The sequence below is a fragment of the Miscanthus floridulus genome, chromosome 19 (genome assembly GCF_019320115.1).
Source record: "Miscanthus floridulus cultivar M001 chromosome 19, ASM1932011v1, whole genome shotgun sequence".
NCBI lineage: Eukaryota > Viridiplantae > Streptophyta > Magnoliopsida > Poales > Poaceae > Miscanthus > Miscanthus floridulus.
Window position 1 is genome coordinate 96,921,650 of NC_089598.1, and position 21,367 is coordinate 96,943,016.

The window sequence follows — 21,367 nt, forward strand, 5'->3', positions numbered from 1 at the left end:
AGATCTACTCCTGACCGATATGTCATCTTCAGCCAGTTGCCCTATCGACGATGAAGGCAAGCAGGCGTTGAGGCCGTCGACCTCGACCATCATCCTCGCCGATGTCGTGAAGGGGTCGCATGTCCTCACGATCGATGGGTACTCCTGGCTCAAGGGACTTAGCAAAGCCGCTTTCTTCAACTCTAGCTTGTTCAATATCGATGGCTATAGTTGGTTTATCACGTATTGCCCTGATGGTCTCAGAATAATCAACACCAACTACATATCCCTATATGTCACACTCGCTCACACATTCGACATCCTAGTCGATCACGATACATGTCAGTTGTAGCTTACTCAACCATGCTGGACAACTAGTGCTATCGTTGATCTAGAAATAGGATGGCTTCACAATTACATGCATCGAGGGACTTCGATCCAGACTCCAAAGGAATTAAAGTCTTGGATGAACTGCCCTACTTAATAGATGATCGCTTTAGAGTCAGATATGATATCACAGTCAAAAGTAATGGTAGCACACAAGCCACCGGGCAGCTCATCGCTATGCCACCGTCAGACATGCACCAACATATTGGACACCTACTCTCGTTGCAGGAAGGGGTCGATGTCACATTTAAGGTCGACGGGGAGACTTTTGGGGCACATAGGCTTATGCTCGTTGCGTAGTCATTGGTATTCAAGGCAGAGCTCTTTGGTCGGATGAAGGAGAACAAGACGGGCCACATACAGATCGATGACATGGAGGCAATCGTGTTGAAGGCTATGGTCCACTTCATCTACGATGACGCCCTTTTTGAGATAGAGACACGTCATTTGCTTGTAGCAGCAAATAGTATGGGTTAGAGAGGCTGAAAATAATTTGTGAGGACAAGATCTGATACCATGTGAAACATAATTGGAACAGCTTGGCTTACTCTTAAGCTGCCATCTATATTTATTATATAGTCCGACTAGTATATGTCCTATAGATAGGACTCTAAATCTTCTCATACTACAATGCTATTTCTAAATCTACTATATCTTTAGGACTTTATCTTTATTCCTAGCGGTACCTATATATACTCCTAACGAGATAGCGATAGGATACGGGGTGATAGGTAATTATTGAATATGTTTGTGTTGAAGAAACCCTTCTAAGACGAAGAGAGTAAAAGCCAAAGCAAGAACTGTTCACTCCATGCTTTTCTAAATGAAACGAAAAAATCAGGCTGCTGTAACAAGAAGTTAGAGTTACATGAAGTCTTACAAAATACTAAGCTCTAAAAATTGAGCAACAAGAATACAACATTTTGATGAGGAAAACAAAATTGCACATTGGATGCAAGCCTCAACTCGAACCCACTCAAGTGCTCACTCCACTCTCGTCTCTGGTCAAGTGGCGCCTAAACCGCCTACGCCTCCCTCCCATTTTCGAAATCCCCCGCCGATTCGATTCATCCCAACAACGCCCTTCCCGCCCGGCCACGTTTTCGTATGATCGTTTCCCTCCACCCTCTCGCCGCCATCATCTCATGTCATAAAATCCAAACCCCCCTCCCGTTTCCCCAAACCCGCGCACAATTCCAATCTCCCCGCCTCCCCCCTCCGGATCCAGTCCTCCGCCGCCGAAGCCAACCATCCATGGACCGCCGCCTCCGCTCCCCGGCGCGCCGCCCCGCGGCGGAGCGCCAGCAGCAGCAGCAGCCCGCGGGCAAAGGCGGCGGCAGCCCGCACCGCTTCCTCCGCCCGGGCGCGCTCGCGCGGCTCCGCGACTCCAGGGTCCTGGCGCGCTCCCTCCGCTGCGCCGCGCGGGCGCGGCCGCCGCTCCCGCCGCCCTCCTCCTCGCCTCCCCGCTCGCCCGCGCCGCCCGCGGCCGCCGCCTGGGACGGCGTGCCGTGCTTCCTCGGGCCGGCCGCGAGGGGGATGCGCTACCCGCTGCGGAAGAAGCTCGCCGCCGCCCGGGCCGTGGTGTTCCTGCCCCCGCCGGAGGTCGCGGAGGCGCTCGTGGAAGCGTTCGCGCCGCCGGACGTGGTCGCCGCGCACTGAGCGGTGGTAGCTTTTCCGCTCGGCGGTTCTCGTCGCTTGTCTAGTCATTAATTACTTAAGTTAGAGATATATGGTATAGATATAATGTGCAGATGGATCGGTTTATGTTTCTGCTAGCTTTTTGTATGGATCTGGACTTGGTATAAATCTAAGAGTTGTTGATCCCAGTGCCTACGGATTTTGTTTGTGCGTTGATTTGATTTGATTTTATTCACGCGTGAATTCAGATTTCAACAAAATTGCGTTCGGCAGTTTGCACGAATCTCGTCATTCAGGGTCTGTTTAGTAGAGATCTTAGTGAGAAATGATTCTTTGAAAAGGACCGAAGGACTGCGTATGGTAGTTCGCACAAATCTAGTCATTCAGGGTCTATTTAGTAGAGCTCCCAGTGATAAGTGGTTCTCTTAAAGGAGCCAGAGGACTGAGCTAAAGAAAGTAGTTTCTTCTGATTCATCGTAGAGAAACACTTTTCTCAAAGATCACTTCTATTTCCACAGAATTTAGAGCTGGAGAAGCTCTACCAAACAGGCCTGCGAGCTAGGATCACAAAATGGCAACCAACTCATGATTTGATAAAGGCACGCTTTCCTTGCACTTGTGTATTCACATTTAGATTTTTCGTACTAGTACATGATAGTGTAAACGCCATTGCTACTGCCCAATACAAAACTGTGTTCATATATGCTATATTTTGCCTTTGCCTTGAAAGATTGAACAACATTTCTCGCCTCATGTCTCCCTTCTCCATTGTGTTTGCCAACTACTTTACTGAGATACATACAACAAACAACATAAACAACAAGCAAAGCAAAGTTCGGTATCAGCTCTTGCGCAGGTTTCTGCTTGCTTGAGCAGCAAGTGCGATCGACCTCGCATCTATGTCATTCATCATGTAGTCCCTTTCAGCGCGGCGCCGCTGCTGCCTTTCCCGCTTGGCCCTCTTGGGTGCCAGCCTTGCTTCCCTCTCCACATAGGCTAGCCTGAACCTTTCCGCTATCGGTATTTCAGGCGGAGCATTTGGATTTGGTGGAGCAACAGGTCTTCGAGGAGCAGCAGAAACAGCCCACGTTTTGGGATTAATATCCTCAACTACGGAATGGTCCAGTGGTATGCTTGCCAATGCTTCAACTGGGACTTTGGATCCTGAGAGGTCGAACAGTGATGGTTGTGGGTTGACAATAACACGAGGGCATTCGGCAGCTAGAGTTTCCTTTGAGTTATCATCTATCTTTGGCTGCAAAACAGGGAAAATATTAATTGAACACAAGATACGCATTGGTGAATTGTGAACACACCATAAATCATAGCTAGAGAAGAAGTGAACTTGCATGCATACCCAAACAAGCCATCTTAAAGACTGCGCACCGCCTCCTATATCTAGTGTATCAAGTTCCTCCCATGAGTCTTCTTCAAGAGTATTCAATTTGGGTTTCAAGAGATTCAAGCACCTCCGTGCCGTGACTTCACTTCTTGGACAACCTCTGCAATCATAGGATTCAGGCTATTTTTAGTATCCTGCTATGAGGGAAGCGGGATACAACGCATAGTCCACAATTCAACAACGAAAGGTTATATTTGCCTCATGGGGAAGGGCAAACAAAAAAGCAAAGAAAATTCCCACACAAGGTGACTGGCTAGTGGCTATTCACTAGCATAAGCTGGAATGCAAACTCACGTAGACTTGTGCACACATGATCAAATGGTTTGGTTCAATATTTTTCAAATACCTTTTGTGTTTTAATCATGTTCAGGTAAAAAACTTTTCTCGCATGTTTTCCAGACAGGTTCAGGTAGTGACCACCTGTGCTAATCATTTTTTTTCTGCATATGTTCCTCCATAAAATTTCTTTTAACTAGCCAACTACATTTATAGCAAACATTTGAAATGTTCGATGCATTTGCAAGAAATAAAGCTTATGTGTCTTGCGATGTTATGCCTTTTAACGTCAGTTTGATTGGTGCAACACAAAAAGGGAAATGCCAAACATGGATCTGCAAGGTTTGAATTATTAACTGTCCACTTTCCATTTTTTTCTTGCTTTACAAGGTTTCAAATATTAACGATCCAATTTACAATTTAATTTCCCTTCCTTTGCAATGGCAGACGTTGGTCCTGCATCGAATTCTTGGGTTCAGTTTTATTTTCAGCTGTGTCAAGACCATGCAGAATTCATAAATGAATATGGTGTTTTCTTTAAGGCACAGACTGCTCTGATCTGCCATGTTCTGAATTGTTCCAACAAAGTAAGTGTCACATGAAGTTCCAGGTAGATATATGATGCATGCCGAATAGAAAATAGAAATATATTGCATCCATACCTTAATGTTAATTTATTTGCCAATTTATATTTATGGTTGGCATACGGAGCTAATACTCTCCAGTTTTTTCAGCCGATCAGCGATTTTGGACCATGTTCAGGATATAAATATTATATCAGGTTTGTTCTAATGTGCTCAGGTAATCAGATCCATACCTATGCTTTTAATGTAGTGTATGCGTGCTTTTATCTTAGATTTCAATCAAATGAATTTTATCATTGTTCTTTTCCCCATGGTCCACCCAGTAAATTTATTTCTTATCAGAGCCGCAAGCTTCAGCGTTCAGCAACATGCTCCACGCTAATGGAAAAAATATTACTTACTACATACGAAGTGCACTCATTGTCTCATTGTGACTCTGTGATGCTTTTCGGTATGACTATTCTGAAATATGAATGAATCAATCCCTCTTCCTATTTTAGAATGCTTAATTTTAAGATTACGGAGTATTGTTATATGAAACTTCAACAGGACAGCAGTTGGCCATGTTGCTCCTTTAGTTCTGCATCTGATCATATTTGATCTTTAAACTAATTTTGAATAGTTATGCCGCTATATGTAGTTGCAGATAACATGGTTGTTTTAGTTATAGGCTTCCTGAGTACTACAAATAGATAGATGATCCTAGGTATCAAAGACCTGAAAACATGGATTTTGATATTTTGATAGTTCCTCTTATTTTTCCTAGAAGATTTGTTATTTGGAATAATGATACGTGATTTATACATATTAGTTCCCGCATTTAAACTAAAACATATAGCCTAGTCTTGCCATCGCGTGCACATGAATGTTCAATCCTACGCTGCATCTTTGATTGGATAACCGACGCGCGCAAGGGCGCGCGTGATGGACTAGTAACATATAAATCAAGAATGCACGAGAAAGCCATAAATAACAGGTATGGTTAACACCAAGACATTCATATACTTATCAAAAAGAAATTGAAGGTAAAGACATGAAAGTACATTGAGATTGGTTGACCCTAAGGTTATGCATGCAATTTGTTGGAAGTCATACCCACATCTCAATATCTCCAAGGATGGGCAGTGGCATACAATCTCAGACACACCAGCAGTAGTAATTTTATCACAGCGACTGCGTGAGAAAGATGCCATAAATAAGATGCAAATTTAGTTGAACATTTAGTAAGTTAAAAATGGCAAAGCACAAAGCCTTACCTAATATCAACTGCCCGTAAATTACTACAAACATTTGCTACAGTAGCCAAACCAGCATCAGTTACATCAGATCCAGATATATCTAGGATTTCCCAGGAGCTTTCAGCAAGAGAAGTCAAAACTTCATCATTCAGGAGCCTTCTTCTCCTTGCAATAGACATAATTGCCAACTGTATCATATAATAAATAAAACTCAATTGTCACTAACTCACAATAACATGCATAACAGCATAAGTACACGTAGACATCAGATGTCAGTATATGAACTAAATCAACAACCATTGTTTTGCAATTACTGGACCTGGTCACTTCAAAACCTTGAAAATACTGATGCAAAGCTTGAGTCAGCTTGCTAACAACAGTTGCTACAAGAAGTCAAAAAGGCCATATATAATGTTAAAGAGCCTTAGTACATGTCACACATCAACCTTTTGTTTTAACAGTTCCTTCCTACTGATCATATTAACCATTCCTATGTTTTTATGAGGTAAATGTTAATTTTTTCTTGAACACGCAGGAAAGTCACATATCATTATATATTAAGAAAGAAAAGGTTAAGAATCCATACATCCACACACCACGCCACCTAGATGTTCAATCAAAACATCCTATTACAAGAAAGACAACATGACCATGACTCTCAAGTGGCACACGGGCAAAGAAGTAGTTAATGCCCTGGCCAGCCCCGATTCATCTGATGGCTCTCAACACTGATTAATATGTTTACGAAATGCTCTCCTTTCTTCCAGTTGACTTGTGAGTTGTAACTCGTGCTTCAAAGTACAAATATAGAGGGCATTAATCCAAAAGAAGTGACCATCTAAATTTTTTGTTTGGAAAAAGTCTACATAACCCCCTCAACTATTCAGGGTGGACTACTTCACCCCCCCCCCCCCCCGAACTATAAAACTTGATTTTCTACCCCCTGAACTTTCCAAAACGGTCAAATAACCCCTAAAGCGGTTTTGGACGGTGGGTTTGCTACAGTGACAGTGGTTTTGTCTTTTTGCTTTTTATTTATTTCCGCTAAATCTTTGAAAAATCATAGTAAATCACAGAAAAATCATAAAATGGAAAATCCAATTTTGTTGGACTCCGCATGAGTAGATCTACACAGTGAACATATAATATGGTATGCTTTAGTACAAAGTTTTTGATGTAGCTTTAGATCTATGCTTTTCTGTGATTAATTAGAATAATTCATAGCTGCAGCTTCTATGGTCCAATTGTGGAGAAATTTTTATGGTGAGCTAATTATTGTATGCTTAAACTGTAGTAAAAATTTCATACTCATTGGATCATGTATAACTTATTTAAAGATAAAGCATAGATTTAACAAGCATAAACCTAAATAAATCTATAACTAAGTTATACATGATCCAATGAGTATGAAATTTTTACTACAGTTTAAGTATACAATAATTAGCCCATCATAAAAATTTCATCACAATTGGACCATAGAAGTTGCAGCTATGAATTATTCCAATTAATTACAGAAAAACATAGATCTAAAGCTACATCAAAAACTTTGTACTAAAGCATACCATATTATATGTTCACTGTGTAGATCTACTCATGCGGAGTCCAACAAAATTAGATTTTCCATTTTATGATTTTTCTGTGATTTACTATGAGTTTTCAAAGATTCAGCGGAAATAAATGAAAAAGACAAAATCACCGTCACTGTAGCAAAACCACCGTCCAAAACCGTTTGGGGGTTATTTGACCGGTTTTGGAAAGTTCAGGGGGTAGAAAATCCGGTTTTATAGTTTGGGGGTGATGTAGTCCACCCTTAATAGTTGGGGGGGTATGTAGACTTTTTCCTTTTTTGTTTGCTTGCTGTTGAATTTGTGTTTTAAAGTTTGGAAATAGCATATATTAGAATGTACCACGCTCATATTGACATGAAGCTCTGAGCTTAGCTAGAGCTTTGCTGTTTGCTAGTGAAGAGTTGCAGTTTTGGCAGGCTCTGATGAACTTAGAAGTAACTACAAGAACATGCACTTTTCTTTTCAGCTAGTGAATACCACCATGGCAATGAAATGGGATTACAACCTAAAAGGTGAACTCTATCTAACAATCAAAAACCTTGTATAATATATGCACATTTTATTCCGGAGGCAATGATGCATAAATTGATAGCCAAACAACAGACATAGATGCATAAAGATACCTTTATGTGGGGTGGAAATAAGGCAGCAAATTCTGAAATATCAGTGATGATATCTTCAAGATGCTGACCAAGGGTGCCAAGGCACAAGCTGACCAATTTCCGAGGTTTAGCCTTCTTTGAGAAAGAATCTGAAGTACAATTTTGAAATCAATATCTGGAGATAATGCTGCATATGCAATTACAAGGACAATCGGAAACCGATAAGAAGTAAGATTGAATTACTCTGGCCTGCACAATAATTGATAAAGTAATTTTGATGAGTTTATTAACACAATGCACCATTCATTTAAATTTAGTGAACATGGCTTCAATTTCTGTTCAATAGAAACTAACTTTGGTATGTAATCTTCTTGGCGTTGGCCATAAAAATTATCCAAAAAACAACTGGATTATGGAATACATTGGTGGGAGTTTAGTATCATTCTGAAACACTATTAAGTTTTTTTTTCTCGAAAACGCAGGAGAGCTGCGCTTCATTATATTAAAAAGAAAATGGGACAAGAACCCAGTTACAAAACACACCACACAACGCCACAAAAAAGTTAGAAACACGCCGATTAAAGAGAGGACATAGAGCGACCCATCTAAAAAACACTACTCAAGACCCGGCCATGGGGGTAGTCAGGAAGGAGATTGCTTTAGCAACACTAAGTAATAGAATGATCAAAGCGAAGCACACAACACAAATACCAGAAACTAAAGTCAATCAAAGCCACCACTGCTTTATAATCCTAAAAATTCTTAATTCTATCTATACATCTTTCATTTTGCAGGAGGCACCAACACATGAAATCAATCACGGAAACTCCAAGTATCCATAACCAATACACAGTCAGCCAATTCCTCTTCGTTTTTCTCTACACCAGTTGACAGCCACGATAGATAGTTATTAGCTAGTTACCCCCACATAAGCGAACAGGAGCTTACAGAAGGAGGGCGATGGTAGGAAGCTCTTGGGCTTGGGGTTCTGGTGCGGCGTGACACGGAAATCGCTGAACGACGCCGCCAGCTGGGCCACCACCGATTTCCCCTTCTCCATCCTGCCTCGTGGGGTCAGATCGAGGGTAGCCCCTCGGGTCCTCGAGGCGGGCGTGGGACGGGGACGGCCGCGGCAGCAAGGTGGGCGCGGGCGGAGATGGCGGTGGCGCGCGAGCCGCTTGGGATGGCAGTAGTGGTAGCAGGAACGGAGCCGGGGCGTCGGCACCGGGCAGGCAGACGGTCGGCCGCCGGAACGGGAGAGGTCGTCAATTTCCGTCGGTTCCGTAGCCCTTTTTCCCTCTTATTAAGTTTTTTTTTCGGGCTCGGTTTTTATTTATCTATAGCTTCATATAGTAGAGAAAAAAAAATCGACCTTCCATCTATGTAAAAGTTGAACTTTCAAATCCCACTGAAATTAGAAACTCCAGAAAAGTTCGCTTTTACATTCGCAAATATTTACTGCATTGCATTGCATAGTGATTTTGAAAAGGCATTTTTTTTGAGATAACAGAACAGAACTACAGGTGAAGATGATGATTAGCACTTAAGGCTTGTTTGGAATGCGGGATTTTTTCTCTATTTCTGTGTTTTTTCTGTGAAATTGAACTGATTTATGTGAAAATTTTATGTGATTTCTGCGTTTTTCCCTTGTGTATGCTTTTCGCGGACGATATAGTACTAGTTGATGAAAGCCGGACATGAGTGAATCAGAAACTGGAGTTATGGCGGGAGACTTTGGAGTCCAAAGGGTTTAGACTTAGTAGAACTAAAACTGAGTATATGAGATGTGACTTCGGCACGGCTACTCGGGAGAAGGAAGATGTTAGTTTGGAAGGTCAAGTAGTGCCTAGGAAGGATATCTTTCGATATTTAGGATCAATGCTACAGAGGGACGAGGATATTGTTGAAGATGTTAGCCATAGAATCAAAGCAGGGTGGATGAAGTGGCGGCAAGCGTCTGGTGTCCTATATGACAAAAGGGTACCACAGAAGCTAAAAGGCAAGTTTTATAGGACGGCGATTAGACCTGCTATGTTGTATGGTGCAGAATGTTGGCCTACGAAAAGACGACATATTCAACAGCTAAGTGTCGCGGAAATGTGTATATTGCGTTGGATTTGCGGTCATACAAGAAGGGATCGAGTTCGGAACGATGATATACGTGAGAGATTAGGGGTAGCGCCAATTGAAGAAAAGCTTGTCCAACACCGGCTGAGATGATTTGGACATGTGCAACGGAGACCTCCAGATGCACCGGTGCGTAGTGGAATCCTAAGTCAGGATAGTAACGTGAAGAGAGACAGAGGAAGACCGAAGTTGACTTGGGTAGAGGCAATAAAAGGAGACTTGAAAGGATAGAATATACCCCAAGACCTAGTCTTAGATAGGAGTGCTTGGAAGACAGCTATTCACGTGTCTGAACCTTGATTGCTTCTGTTGGGTTTCAACTCTAGCCTACCCTAATTTGTTTGGGACTTAAAGGCTTTGTTGTTGTTGTTCTGTGAAATTCCTACGTTCCAAACATGCCTTTAGCAGCTCAAAATTACTGAGGAGCCAAGAGAAAAGGGCATCGGCCCCACCTGTCGGCGACAGGAAAGTAAGCACTGCCGGGCCGGCTCCTCCACAGCCCACCGCGGCGTGCGCGGACCGTACCCTCCGGCGCACCGCTCTCCTCCAAACTCCATTTCCATCTCCATCCACCGCGCCCCCAAATCGCACGGCCCCCGCCTCCCCATTCGCGCCGATCGAATCCCGAATCGTCGGCGGCGATGAGCGTGGTCGGCTTCGACGTCGGCAACGACACCCTGGTGGCGGCCGCGGCGCGGCAGCGGGGCATCGACGTGCTCCTCAACGCCGAGTCCAAGCGCGAGTCCCCCGCCGCCGTCGCCTTCTCCCATAACGCGCGCCTCATCGGCTGCCACGCCGCGTCCGCCTCCTCCGCGCACGCCCCCTTCTCCAGCGTCAAGCGCCTCCTGCTGGGCGCCACGGGGAGGGACCCGGACGCCTCCCTCCTCCGCGACCTGCCCCGCCTCCCCTTCCCCGTCTCCCCCACTGGCGCCGTCGTCCACGCCGACCACGTCGGCCGCCGCATCGCGCTCTCCCCGACCCACCTCCTCTCCATGCTGCTCGCCTACCTCAAGCAGCTCGCGGAGGCCGACCTCGGCGGCGCCCCCGTCGCCGACTGCGTGATCTCCGTGCCCTGCTACTTCACTCAGGCGCAACGCCGCGCCTACCTCGACGCCGCCGCCGTCGCGGGGCTCAGGCCGCTCCGCCTCATGCACGACCTCGCCGCCACCGCGCTTGGCTACGGCCTCTACCGCTCCGACCTCGGCGGCGCCGGGGGCCCCACCTGCGTCGCGTTCGTCGACGTCGGCCAGTGCGACACGCAGGTCGCGGTCGTCTCCTTCGACGCGTCTGGGATGAAGGTGCTGTCTCACGGCTTCGATGCCGACCTCGGGGGCAGGGACTTCGACGAGGTGCTGTTCGAGCATTTCGCCGAGGAGTTCAGGGACAGGTACATGATTGATGTCGTGGGGAATGTGAAGGCCAGTATGAGGTTGAGGGCTGCGTGTGAGAAGGCGAAGAAGGTTCTGAGCGCAAATGCGGAGGCCGTGGTGAACATTGAATGCCTGATGGAGGAGAAGGATGTGAGGGGGGTGATTCAAAGAGAGGACTTTGAGAAGCTATGTGCCAGACTGCTGGAGAGGGTTGTTGAACCTTGCAAGAGGGCGGTGGCAGATTCAGGGATTGGATTGGAGAGGCTGCATTCTGTGGAACTCATTGGGTCAGGTTCTCGGGTGCCTGCCATTGCCAAGGTGCTCGCGGGATTCTTCAGAAAGGAACCTAGTCGCACGCTCAATGCTAGTGAGTGTGTGGCTCGGGGGTGTGCCTTGCAATGTGCAATGCTTAGTCCTACATTCCGTGTTCGGGAATACGAGGTATGACTGCACTTTGTCTTGTCGAGTTCTACATCTGTATAAGCTATATGTGGTATTTGAAGCATGAGAGACTGCTGGCTGTATAGTGAGAATTGCCGCATCGATTGTATTTCAGGTGCAGGATGCAATCCCTGCTTCCATAGGATTTTACAGTAGTGATGGCCCAGTTTCAACATTGTCAAGTGATGTATTGTTCAGGAGAGGCCTGCCCTTTCCCAGTGTTAAGATCATTACTCTACAGAAGAACGACAGTTTTAGCTTTGATGCATATTATGCGGATGCAAATGAATTGCCTCCTGGTACCTCGACAGACATCGGTAGTTTTCAGGTATGCTTTTTGCTTGTTGATCTGTAAAAGAATATCGTACTATAGTCTTTTGCTCCAGATGTCTGTTCTGTTTGATTCTTCCAATAATAATAATGTATTACCTCTATATCAGCACTGTATCATTATAACTTGTAAGACAGTGATACTTCATTTCATCACCAACAATGTTTCTTTATAAATGGTTGTGAATGCTTACCTCCTTTTTTTATCTTACAATGTCAAAAAGTAACTTTGGACCCTTGCGCCTAAGTTTTTCATGTGTTGCTGGCCTTTTATCAAATGCATGGTGTATTATTGTATAGCTTATAGGTCTTCTGCTGAGGACTTGAGGGCCTTGTGGCCACTTGTGCTTGATGGGTCAATGGATTAAACTTCCACAGTGATCAAATATCTGTGAATCACGATTTACAAATGACCATGTTGGGTTTATATTATGCAGTTTTGTGTCTTCACAAATGTATGTCTTCAAGTTTAGCATGTGGGTCACCAGTTGTAAATTAAAATCTGAGCATTTTCTTATAAAAGCATGACACTGGAACTGTAGTGTTTCAAGAAAATCTGTTGTCTAGGAAGGTAATCTTGTCAATCCATTCTGTAGAATCAATATGTGTTAGCAGAAAAGGAGTACCGGGATGTGCGATAAAGAACAACTGTCAAAGTGTGATTTGATCTGCCACAACAGACTGGATAATGTCTTCTTAGTTGACAGTAATGTACTCAAATACAACTCTTGTTGGAACTGTGGCCTGTTGCTAGATGGCGTGTTGCGGGTTTATGACCAGCTTGCCAGGATTTGAGTAGTAGAATCGGTGTTGGTGTCAACTGATTGTAGTACAGAGTACACGCACACATTTGTGGTCAGTGGGAAAGCATGTACCTGTGTTATGTGAGGTCTTGTGTGTGTATTTGTACACGTACCTATGTTCATTCTTTAATATACTTTGTCAAAAAATGTTGTACTCTACCGACTTTCTTCCAGTCTGAACTCTGGGTTCTCAGGCCAAAAATTTATGCTAACTCAACATAAATCTTGATGCCTTTGAAACTTCCAATCTTTGTTTGGTTAGTGCTAATCATGCCTGTCACATGACTGGCCACAATCCCTAGCGATTCATTCAATGATGTTGTACTGTCTCACTGTTTGAAGTATCTAAATCTTGATTTGTTAACAATATTATTTATAATTCATTCAAGTATCCTTGTTGCAGATTGGCCCATTCCAAGCACATACAGAAGCTTCTAAAGCCAAAGTAAAAATTCGTTTGAATTTACATGGTTTGATTTCAGTCGAATCTGCTGCTGTGAGTGTCAATTTTCTTAGTCATACTTTTAGTTATAACTTGCAGTTGATATATACAACTCCTAACTTTTTAAACTTCCTCAGTTGATAGATGATTATCAAAGGAATGCCAATTCTGCTGACAATATGGAGGTGGATACAAGCGGTGATGACATGGTATAACTTAATCACATACTGAGCAGGGTTTATGTGTGTTTGCCTAAATTACCACACTATATTCTTGTATATCCTCTATCATCAGCAGCTGGTTTTCTTGTATCGTTGTTTTCAATAAGCAGTAAATTATGTTGTAGTACCTAGCAAGAATGCAGCATTTTGCTTGCATTGTTTCTATACCAATTGGGTTTACTGTGCCATTTTAACTATTTAAGATGATAAATGTGCAAGAACCTTATGAGCTCTGTTTGTTGAAGAAGATATCTTAGGATTAGTTAATTATACCCAGTTATTGAGGTGCCTCACTATTATTATTATATGCAGGGTCACAAGTCAAGAAGTGAAAGGTCTATCCAGCGGCAGGAGTTGCCAATCACTGAGTACATCTATGGTGCAATGAGCAAGCAGGAATTGCTGGAAGCTCAAGAGCAAGAGCAGCAATTGGCTTATCAGGATAAACTTATGGAACGGACAAAGGACAGGAAGAATGCATTAGAATCTTATGTATACGACACCCGTAACAAGGTAGATCTGCAACCTTTTTACTTTTTTTCCGTAACTTTTTTGTGCTTATAAATTGTTTTCTAGCTTTCTGAGAGGTACCGGAGCTTTGCTACTGATTCAGAAAGGGAACAAATCTCAGTTAATCTACAACAGACTGAAGAATGGCTTTACGAAGAAGGTGATGATGAGACAGAAGTGGTTTACAGTAGCAAACTTGAGGAGCTGAAAAAGGTAAAAGGAAATTCCTGTCAATCTTTCTGTCTGCATGCATTCGGCCTTGTTACATCTTTTCCATTTTTTTGTAAATATACTTTTTTGTTCTTTCCTGTGTAGTAGTCTTTTGTGGTTTTGTCAGTCACATCCTGTTTTGACTGCCCTATCAGCTGTACATCTTGGTGCAGTCTGTGCTGTTTTGTGACTTGTCATGGTATATTCCATATTCTACATTGCCGTAAGGTGGTCTTATCTATTTCCATGAAGATAATAGCTATTTCTTGTACAAAGGCTATTGTTGCATGGAAATGTCTTACTTTTCTTTGATGTATACCATATCGCTAGTAGATTACATAAAAAGAAAAAGGCTTTCACTTGTGCTGTTCTTACACTGATTTAGGCAGCTCAGTTGTGACTATCATGCTCCCAAGTTTGCATGAAAGAAGGGTAAGCAGTAGGTACATGCCATATATGGTAAAGCTATCAATTGTATCATTGCATCCATAAAAGTGAGAACCTTTGAATATTTAGTATTTGGACTGTAGTACTCCACATTTCCTATAATTTAGACGCCTGAAATTGGCGTCAATTTCAGGTGACGCACAAATTGGCCATCATCTGCATCAGTGGCTGGAGTTAGGGGAGGGGGGTTTGCTGGGGATTGGGGAAGAAGCTTCATGGCTGCTGGACTTGAAAACGGGCGGGGGTTAGCATGCAGGCCCACTGCTGCTGCTGGTGGTTCGAGGATGGGAGTGGTCAGGCAGCAATAGCCGCTGGCCGTGGGTGGCGGTAGACATCCAGATGGGAAGGCTCGGGCCAGGGGGGACTGTGGCCACCGGATTAGCGTGGCGGGGGACAGTGGCGCACAGCCCTGGCGACAGTTATGCTGCCAGGGCTGGAGGAGGCGGGAGGTAGTGAGGGGCTTAGGAGCCTTGGAGAAGAAACTGAGAAGAAGATGAATAGCTGTCTGGAGGAGGAAGAAACATCAGGAACGACATGATCTTGATCCAACAGTTAAGGTTTGTTGCCTGAAAAAAGTAAAAAGAAAACAGGAACCTGTAGTATAGCTACTCCCATAGTACTTGGCAATTGTGAAAGAAAATTCTTTTGTAAGAAAATTCTTTTGTTGTCAGGAATTAAACATTCCAGAACTAGTCTAAATAGCCATTCTATTCTAGACTAAGTCATGGTGGAGAATCTGCTCCTGTTTACCTCTTCACCTCTTGCACCTTTTCCTGTAATTTTTGTTTATGTCTATGTTTATATTTAAAGCTTGTAGATCCAATTGAAAATCGTTGTAAAGATGACGAAGTGAGAGCTGAAGCCACAAGGGAGCTTTTGAAGTGCATTGTTGATCACAGAATGGCTGCCAAGTCATTATCCACACCTGAAAGAGATGCTGTAAGTTATTTAGGATTCAGCTTTTATCTAGATTGACATAACTATTTATGTGGTCTACTGTTCTAATCTAGTTTCAGCAAATTGATTTTGTGAAAGACCATACAGTTGAATATATGGAATATCATTCTTCTTTGCTGAATTACAACACTGATCTTTTAAAATGCTCTAGACTACTGAATAAATACTCAATTGCTGATGATTAACAGTGTTTCACTTTAATTACCTTCTATCTTTCGTGTATACCACCATACTACTGTGGCTAACTTGTGTTTATGATGATGGCTTGCCTGTCACTGTTAGGTTGACAATGAGTGCAATAAAGCTGAGCAGTGGCTAAGGGAGGGGTCCCAACTTCAAGAATCCTTGCCTAAGAATGTGGACCCAGTACTTTGGTCCTGTGAAATCAAGAGAACGGAAGAAGAGCTGGATATGTATGTGCCCTTCCCTCTCCAAGGCCACTTACCAGCTGTTTGAGCTCCGTGGCAGAATTATCTCTTGTTTCGTTACAGATGGTCTAATTACCTTTGCCTGATTCCACTTGTAGGTTCTGTCGAAACATAGCAAGGTATAAGGGCTCTCCAGCAAGGACAGATGGCAGCAGGGGTTCAGATCACATGCCTACACCGGATAGAGATTAGATATATTCACGAGGTTTCTTCACTGTACGGCCACACTTGTCTTAATCATTTTGTAGCAATATATGAATGAATGAGTTTCTGCTAACACCGTCATATAATCGACTCTGTACCACACTAGGCCCCCCATTGGGTGACCGCTTCTTGGTTCTCCAAGGTGCAGTTTTCACTTGAGAGCCTACTAATCATGATTATTGAGACCTGTGAATTCTTTTGCTGTACTCGGACCAAGGTTGTTGTCTGCTTCAGTTTGTGCTGAATGAACAGGAAAACTAAAAGGAAACTGTATGCAATAGATATTGTTGACGTCGTTTGTTTTTTTTAGCTTGGCATATTTATGATTTAACTTGTTGATCCCACAGAGTTTCCCTTTTATATTTCTGTTTATACCTTATATGTAAGGATGAAAACGGTACAGAAATATTCCGAACCGACCGCTTTCGTTTTCTATATTATCATACCGTTTTCTATATTACGATATCGTTTCCGAATTTTGCCAAACATAAAAATTTGTCATTTTCAATTGGTTTTGTAACCATTTTTTTTACTCTTTAATTGCTAAAATGTAAATATCCCGAACCGACCGTTTTCGTTTTCTATATTGTAATACCGTTTCCGACCGTTTTCATCCCTACTTATATGGTGTACATCGATGATAGTTCCTTCGCACACTTACATTTTTTCTTATGACAGACACATGACATTTGAAATTTGATTTCCACATGTTGACATTTGTGCAATTTATTTGGAGGGCCAGCTCCATTTTTGTACTTTTGGGCAGCTTCTGCCCTCGAGAATATACTTTCCTGAGATATCTGGCTTTCAGCTGCACATGTATTGGGAACATCGGATGGGTTGATTCTATGACAGCTAAAAGAGGTGATCACCTGACATGTTGCACAAAAGTTCTTGTTATCCAGTAGAATGTAATTTGGAAATTGCACATATATTGGATACAAGTCGCAGCACATATATGACTCTTCTTGTTCATGTCTTCTACTTTGGTAAATCATCATTTGTGACTAAAAATGTGCATGTGCCTGCAAAATAAAATGAAGTTTCTGCCTTAGGAGACATCAGAACGCACAGCCATATTATTGGAGCAGCTAGCTGTGAGGTACGTATGGTTAGACACAAAGGACAAAGGAGGGCAGGTAATAATCAAGAAGCCTCGTCAACCAAGAGGTCCAGAATCAGCACTGGACCTGCCCTTCCAAGTCCATCAACCGCTGGTGCTGCGTGACAAGGTCATCTATGCTTGAAATGCTGTACAAGAACATTAGTTTCAGTTGAGTCTCGTCCCACACATTGATTTCCTGCCTTCGAATTTCTTGCCACCTCCCATTTCTAAACCATTATCAGGAAAAAAAAATCATATTAAGGATTAATGGAAAATAACGGAATCCCCTCGGCATCCTCCAAACTATGATTCTAGCCTTCTATGCTTCTAATATATATACACAGATTTCTGTTGTGGCAAGTACCTAGAATCCCTTCTAGTGAAGAGACAGGAAGGAAGATGGTCACTACTTATATATGTGAGATGGTTGGATGGAGATGGTGAAAGACCAATAAGTAGTGGGGTTCTGTTTAGCACAACTTCTTACTACAGTGTACGAAGTTGGCCACGGCTCAATCAAATAGGTCCTAATTATTATTTGCGGATGTCACTTGTCAACAACTTTCATTCAAGTTGGTCTGCAGGGACAGCCTGATCCTCTAGCAATAGAGCTCAGGCACTGCTCATTGCAGCAAGATTGGCAGGCAAATTAGGTTTGCAGATGGTTAACTTCCTCAGTGACAATCAAATGCTCACCACGTTGCTACAGCGTCAGCGTGCATCTCCAGTGACAATCAAATACTCACGAGAAGATGGCCGCGGCTCATGTTCCCAATTCATATTGACGTTCATTCTCCCGTTGTACGCCTTGTTCTCGGAGTCGGTGACGGATTGTTCAGATCTTGTGCAGTCCACCGGCAGAGATTGGCGTCGACACCAAAAATCCAGTTGCTCGCGCCAATTCCTTCCCTCCCGGCCACAACAATCTCTCATCCTTTGCCACAATTTCTTCCTCCAACCACACGAGTTCACGATGCATCGCTTGTAGCCCAAGGGGGATGATGCAGCAGCAACACACAAGAGCTACTAGACGGGCGGCAACACGGGAGCGGTAGGCTATGATGTCTGAAAGAAGTAACCTTTTTGTGTTCCATTTAATGCAGGTGAGGTTGGAGGCTTGGAGCCCCTGTAAGAGTCCGCTTGAATGAATTGGGAAGAAGAGAGCCATGAATCACGAATGCTCCAAGGTGTGTCTTATGATGAAGCTAGTGAACAGATGCAAGGGCTCCAGATGCAACGCGTCATGGCAAAAGAACTTCTTGTGATTGCAACTAATAAAAAACCTTAAGTCTCATCACCAACGTGCCCATGACACATTTGCCTAGTCAAGCGTGTGTGCTAAGTATATCGTTATAAACACTATCTTAATGAAGCACATTTGTCCTTCCTTTTAGAGAGAAAAAAGGATTAGCTGCACTGATTTTCGTGGATACGTTGCTTGACCAACCTCTACTGGGTTTTCGAGAAAAGAGAGTCAGCTGCCGGGTCGCTGGCGATGCGTAGCAGGGCGGCCGTGGCTGACGTCGACACGACTGAGTGAGATAGAAGTGCAGGAACAACGACCGGCAACATGGTAAGACAGACAAAGGCGCACGTGGCTTCTGGTGACACGCCGTCGTTGGAATTGCAGAGCAAGCGCACCGCAAAGGATGCCTCACTTGGGCATGGTCTGAGCGGTCGCTGTGCAATCTTCTTCATGGCTGGCAATTCCATCAACCATTAGCATAACTGTGGCCTTCATCAGAGAGCAACTAGCTGGTGACAGATATGGCAAGTCTTGTTGGTGCTATGTCTGCTGCACCTTTGCATATCCTGATACCTACCATGCCTAGAACTTTCTCTAGATTTTTGTGGTTTGATGGATGACCGCGTTCTGAAACTACACCTACAAAGCAGCAGGCTGCTGGTGATGGGTACAAGCAAAAGATGATGGCAAGCAACCAGCTTGCATTGATTCCATGGTCCTCCTGTGAGCTCTACAACTGAAACTTCAAACTGAGTCCCAGCACTTAAAAATGACGGGACTGGAAACTGAATGGGGGAACACAGCGCGACTAAGACAAGGGAGCAGAACACCAAAGGTATATTAATAGAGTAGCAGGGCAGTAACAAGGGCAGAGATTTTGTAGAGTTGTAGATAATGCAGATGGATCCGAGGTGTGTGGAGTCCGTTGATAATATTAGCTCAGAGGGTAGGACAGAGCATGAAGTGCGAGATGAATGAGGGAGGAAAGACGCTATTACTATTAGGCCATGCCTGACAGATGGATCGCATCACTACTGCCTCTGATTTGTGAGGAGCATGAATGACTTTCTGCTAACACTGGTGCATCAGGCAGGTCTAATTGTACAATGGAATTTGTACCACACTATAGGCCTACCAATCATAGCTAGTGCTCTATGTAGATTTATTTACGCTGTGGAACAAAAAATTCCAATACTCTAATGGAGCAGTTAGTTGTGTGGCCGTTAGCTGCATGGAGCTCCACGTACCAATAAAGTCGGAACTCACATTTCTTATAATTTCTTTTGTGACAATGGAATGAACAGACAACAGCTAATGAACCAAATTAAACTTATGTTCACAATTCGTGCCTGCTGGCCGTGGCTGCCGGGTCACTGGTGAGGCAGAGAAATTAGGCGGGCGTCGCTGCCGGAGACGCGCCATAGCAGGCTCAGAGCAAGCGTGCCACGAATGATGCCTCACCTCGGCACGGTCGGCGCGGTCGCTGTCCAATCTTGCTCATGGCTGCGGATTCCATCAACTACGAGAACGCCTCTAGCCTTCATCAGAGAGGAACTAGCTGCTGATGCAAAGGCCAAGTCTGGTTGGTGCAATGTCTGCCGCACCTCTGCATATCCTGATACCTGCCATGCCCAATTATCAAGCTAGAACTTTCTCTAGATTTTTGTGGTTTGATGGATGGCCGCATTCTGAAACTACATCTACATTTTACAAGCAGCAGGTTGCTGGTGATGGGTAGAAGCAGCAGATGATGAGAAGCAACCAGCTTGCATTCTTCAACGGAGAGAAGTGGACACTTGAAACTGTCCCAGCACTTAAAAATGACTGGGACTGCACTGAATGGGGGAACACAACAGAACTACAGAGAAAGGAGTAGCACACCAAAGTTATATTAATAGAGTAGCAGCATAGCAGGGCAGTAACGAGGCACGCATTTTGCAGATGTGTAGTGTAGATATATAATGCAGATTGAATTGAAGGCGAGGTGTGTGGCTGTGGCTGCCGGGTCACTGCCCTGTTTTCATGAAGGCAAAAGTGTACAGTTTTCAGAACTAGCTGTTGTTTTAGAAACTTGATTTTTTCCTGCTGATTAATTGGTCACTTTTAGCATGCTGGTACTAGTAGAACTTGAACATTACAACAACAAGGTTTTGACCTATTTGTTTCATTTAAATTAGCATTGAAATCTGCTAAAGTGACTAGTAAATGCACTAACATAGACTGTACTACTTCTACAGTTCATGCATAGAGCATAGTTTAGTGATGAGAAACATCGTAGAAGCTTAGGAAAGCAACATGCTTTTATTAATCTGAAAGTTTAGCATGGACTTTGCATGAACTAAGAATAATTCAATTGCTACTGTGAAAGTTTAGCATGGAGTTACAGCAAGTGAGCAACTAGTGTAGATATTTTAGTTGTAGCTTCTCTGAAATGACAGCTTGTAACTGTACATTGTTAAGGGCTCTAGGAGCACATATCCATATATGATGATTTAGTTTATTTGTTTTTATTGATTCTTACAGTCTAACATTGCCTTATCGTTCAGAGTGATTTCTCGGAATGTTTCATTTCGGATGTCACAAACAAGTATGGGCCAGCCGCGACTTCTCAAGATCTTCGTGACAGAAGCATATTTCTTGGTTGCTGAAACCAATACAAAATAATCTTAGGAAAGACAGCTTGCTTGTATCTTTGCTATCCCTATAAGAGGCATATGTACTGACAGATTCTTAAATTTTAGTGAAATGAGTTGTTAAACTTAATTGATTTTGTACTATTTAAGCATAAGATACTATTTGGTTGGAGAGTGTAATTTAGAGATCTTTTATTCTTTTTTTGAGTATTTTCTTTT

General features: G+C 43.4%; 3 protein-coding genes across 4 annotated transcripts; 2 read left to right on the forward strand and 1 right to left on the reverse strand.

The window, feature by feature from the left end:
* The first annotated feature begins 1,204 nt into the window (after window positions 1-1,204).
* Window positions 1,205-2,155, forward strand: LOC136526746 (uncharacterized). The gene has a single exon (XM_066519329.1). The coding sequence runs from the start codon at window positions 1,474-1,476 to the stop codon at window positions 2,023-2,025; it is 552 nt and encodes a 183-aa protein (XP_066375426.1). The 5' UTR covers window positions 1,205-1,473; the 3' UTR covers window positions 2,026-2,155.
* A 413-nt stretch (window positions 2,156-2,568) lies between these two features.
* On the reverse strand, window positions 2,569-8,982 carry LOC136526745 (uncharacterized). Of its 2 annotated transcripts, XM_066519327.1 has the most exons (6): window positions 8,623-8,982; window positions 7,696-7,823; window positions 5,523-5,692; window positions 5,362-5,439; window positions 3,362-3,506; window positions 2,569-3,259 (listed from the first exon to the last, which is right to left on the reverse strand). In XM_066519327.1, the coding sequence occupies exons 1-6, from the start codon at window positions 8,732-8,734 to the stop codon at window positions 2,846-2,848; spliced, it is 1,047 nt and encodes a 348-aa protein (XP_066375424.1). In that variant the 5' UTR covers window positions 8,735-8,982; the 3' UTR covers window positions 2,569-2,845. The 2 variants fall into 2 exon arrangements, with proteins under 2 accessions (XP_066375424.1, XP_066375425.1); XM_066519328.1 differs by lacking the exon at window positions 5,362-5,439.
* Window positions 8,983-10,321: 1,339 nt separating this feature from the next.
* On the forward strand, window positions 10,322-16,442 carry LOC136526744 (heat shock 70 kDa protein 16-like). The gene is made up of 9 exons (XM_066519326.1): window positions 10,322-11,612; window positions 11,728-11,940; window positions 13,149-13,241; window positions 13,325-13,396; window positions 13,721-13,921; window positions 13,985-14,131; window positions 15,386-15,514; window positions 15,815-15,945; window positions 16,059-16,442. The coding sequence occupies exons 1-9, from the start codon at window positions 10,443-10,445 to the stop codon at window positions 16,150-16,152; spliced, it is 2,250 nt and encodes a 749-aa protein (XP_066375423.1). The 5' UTR covers window positions 10,322-10,442; the 3' UTR covers window positions 16,153-16,442.
* The last annotated feature ends 4,925 nt before the right edge of the window (window positions 16,443-21,367 follow it).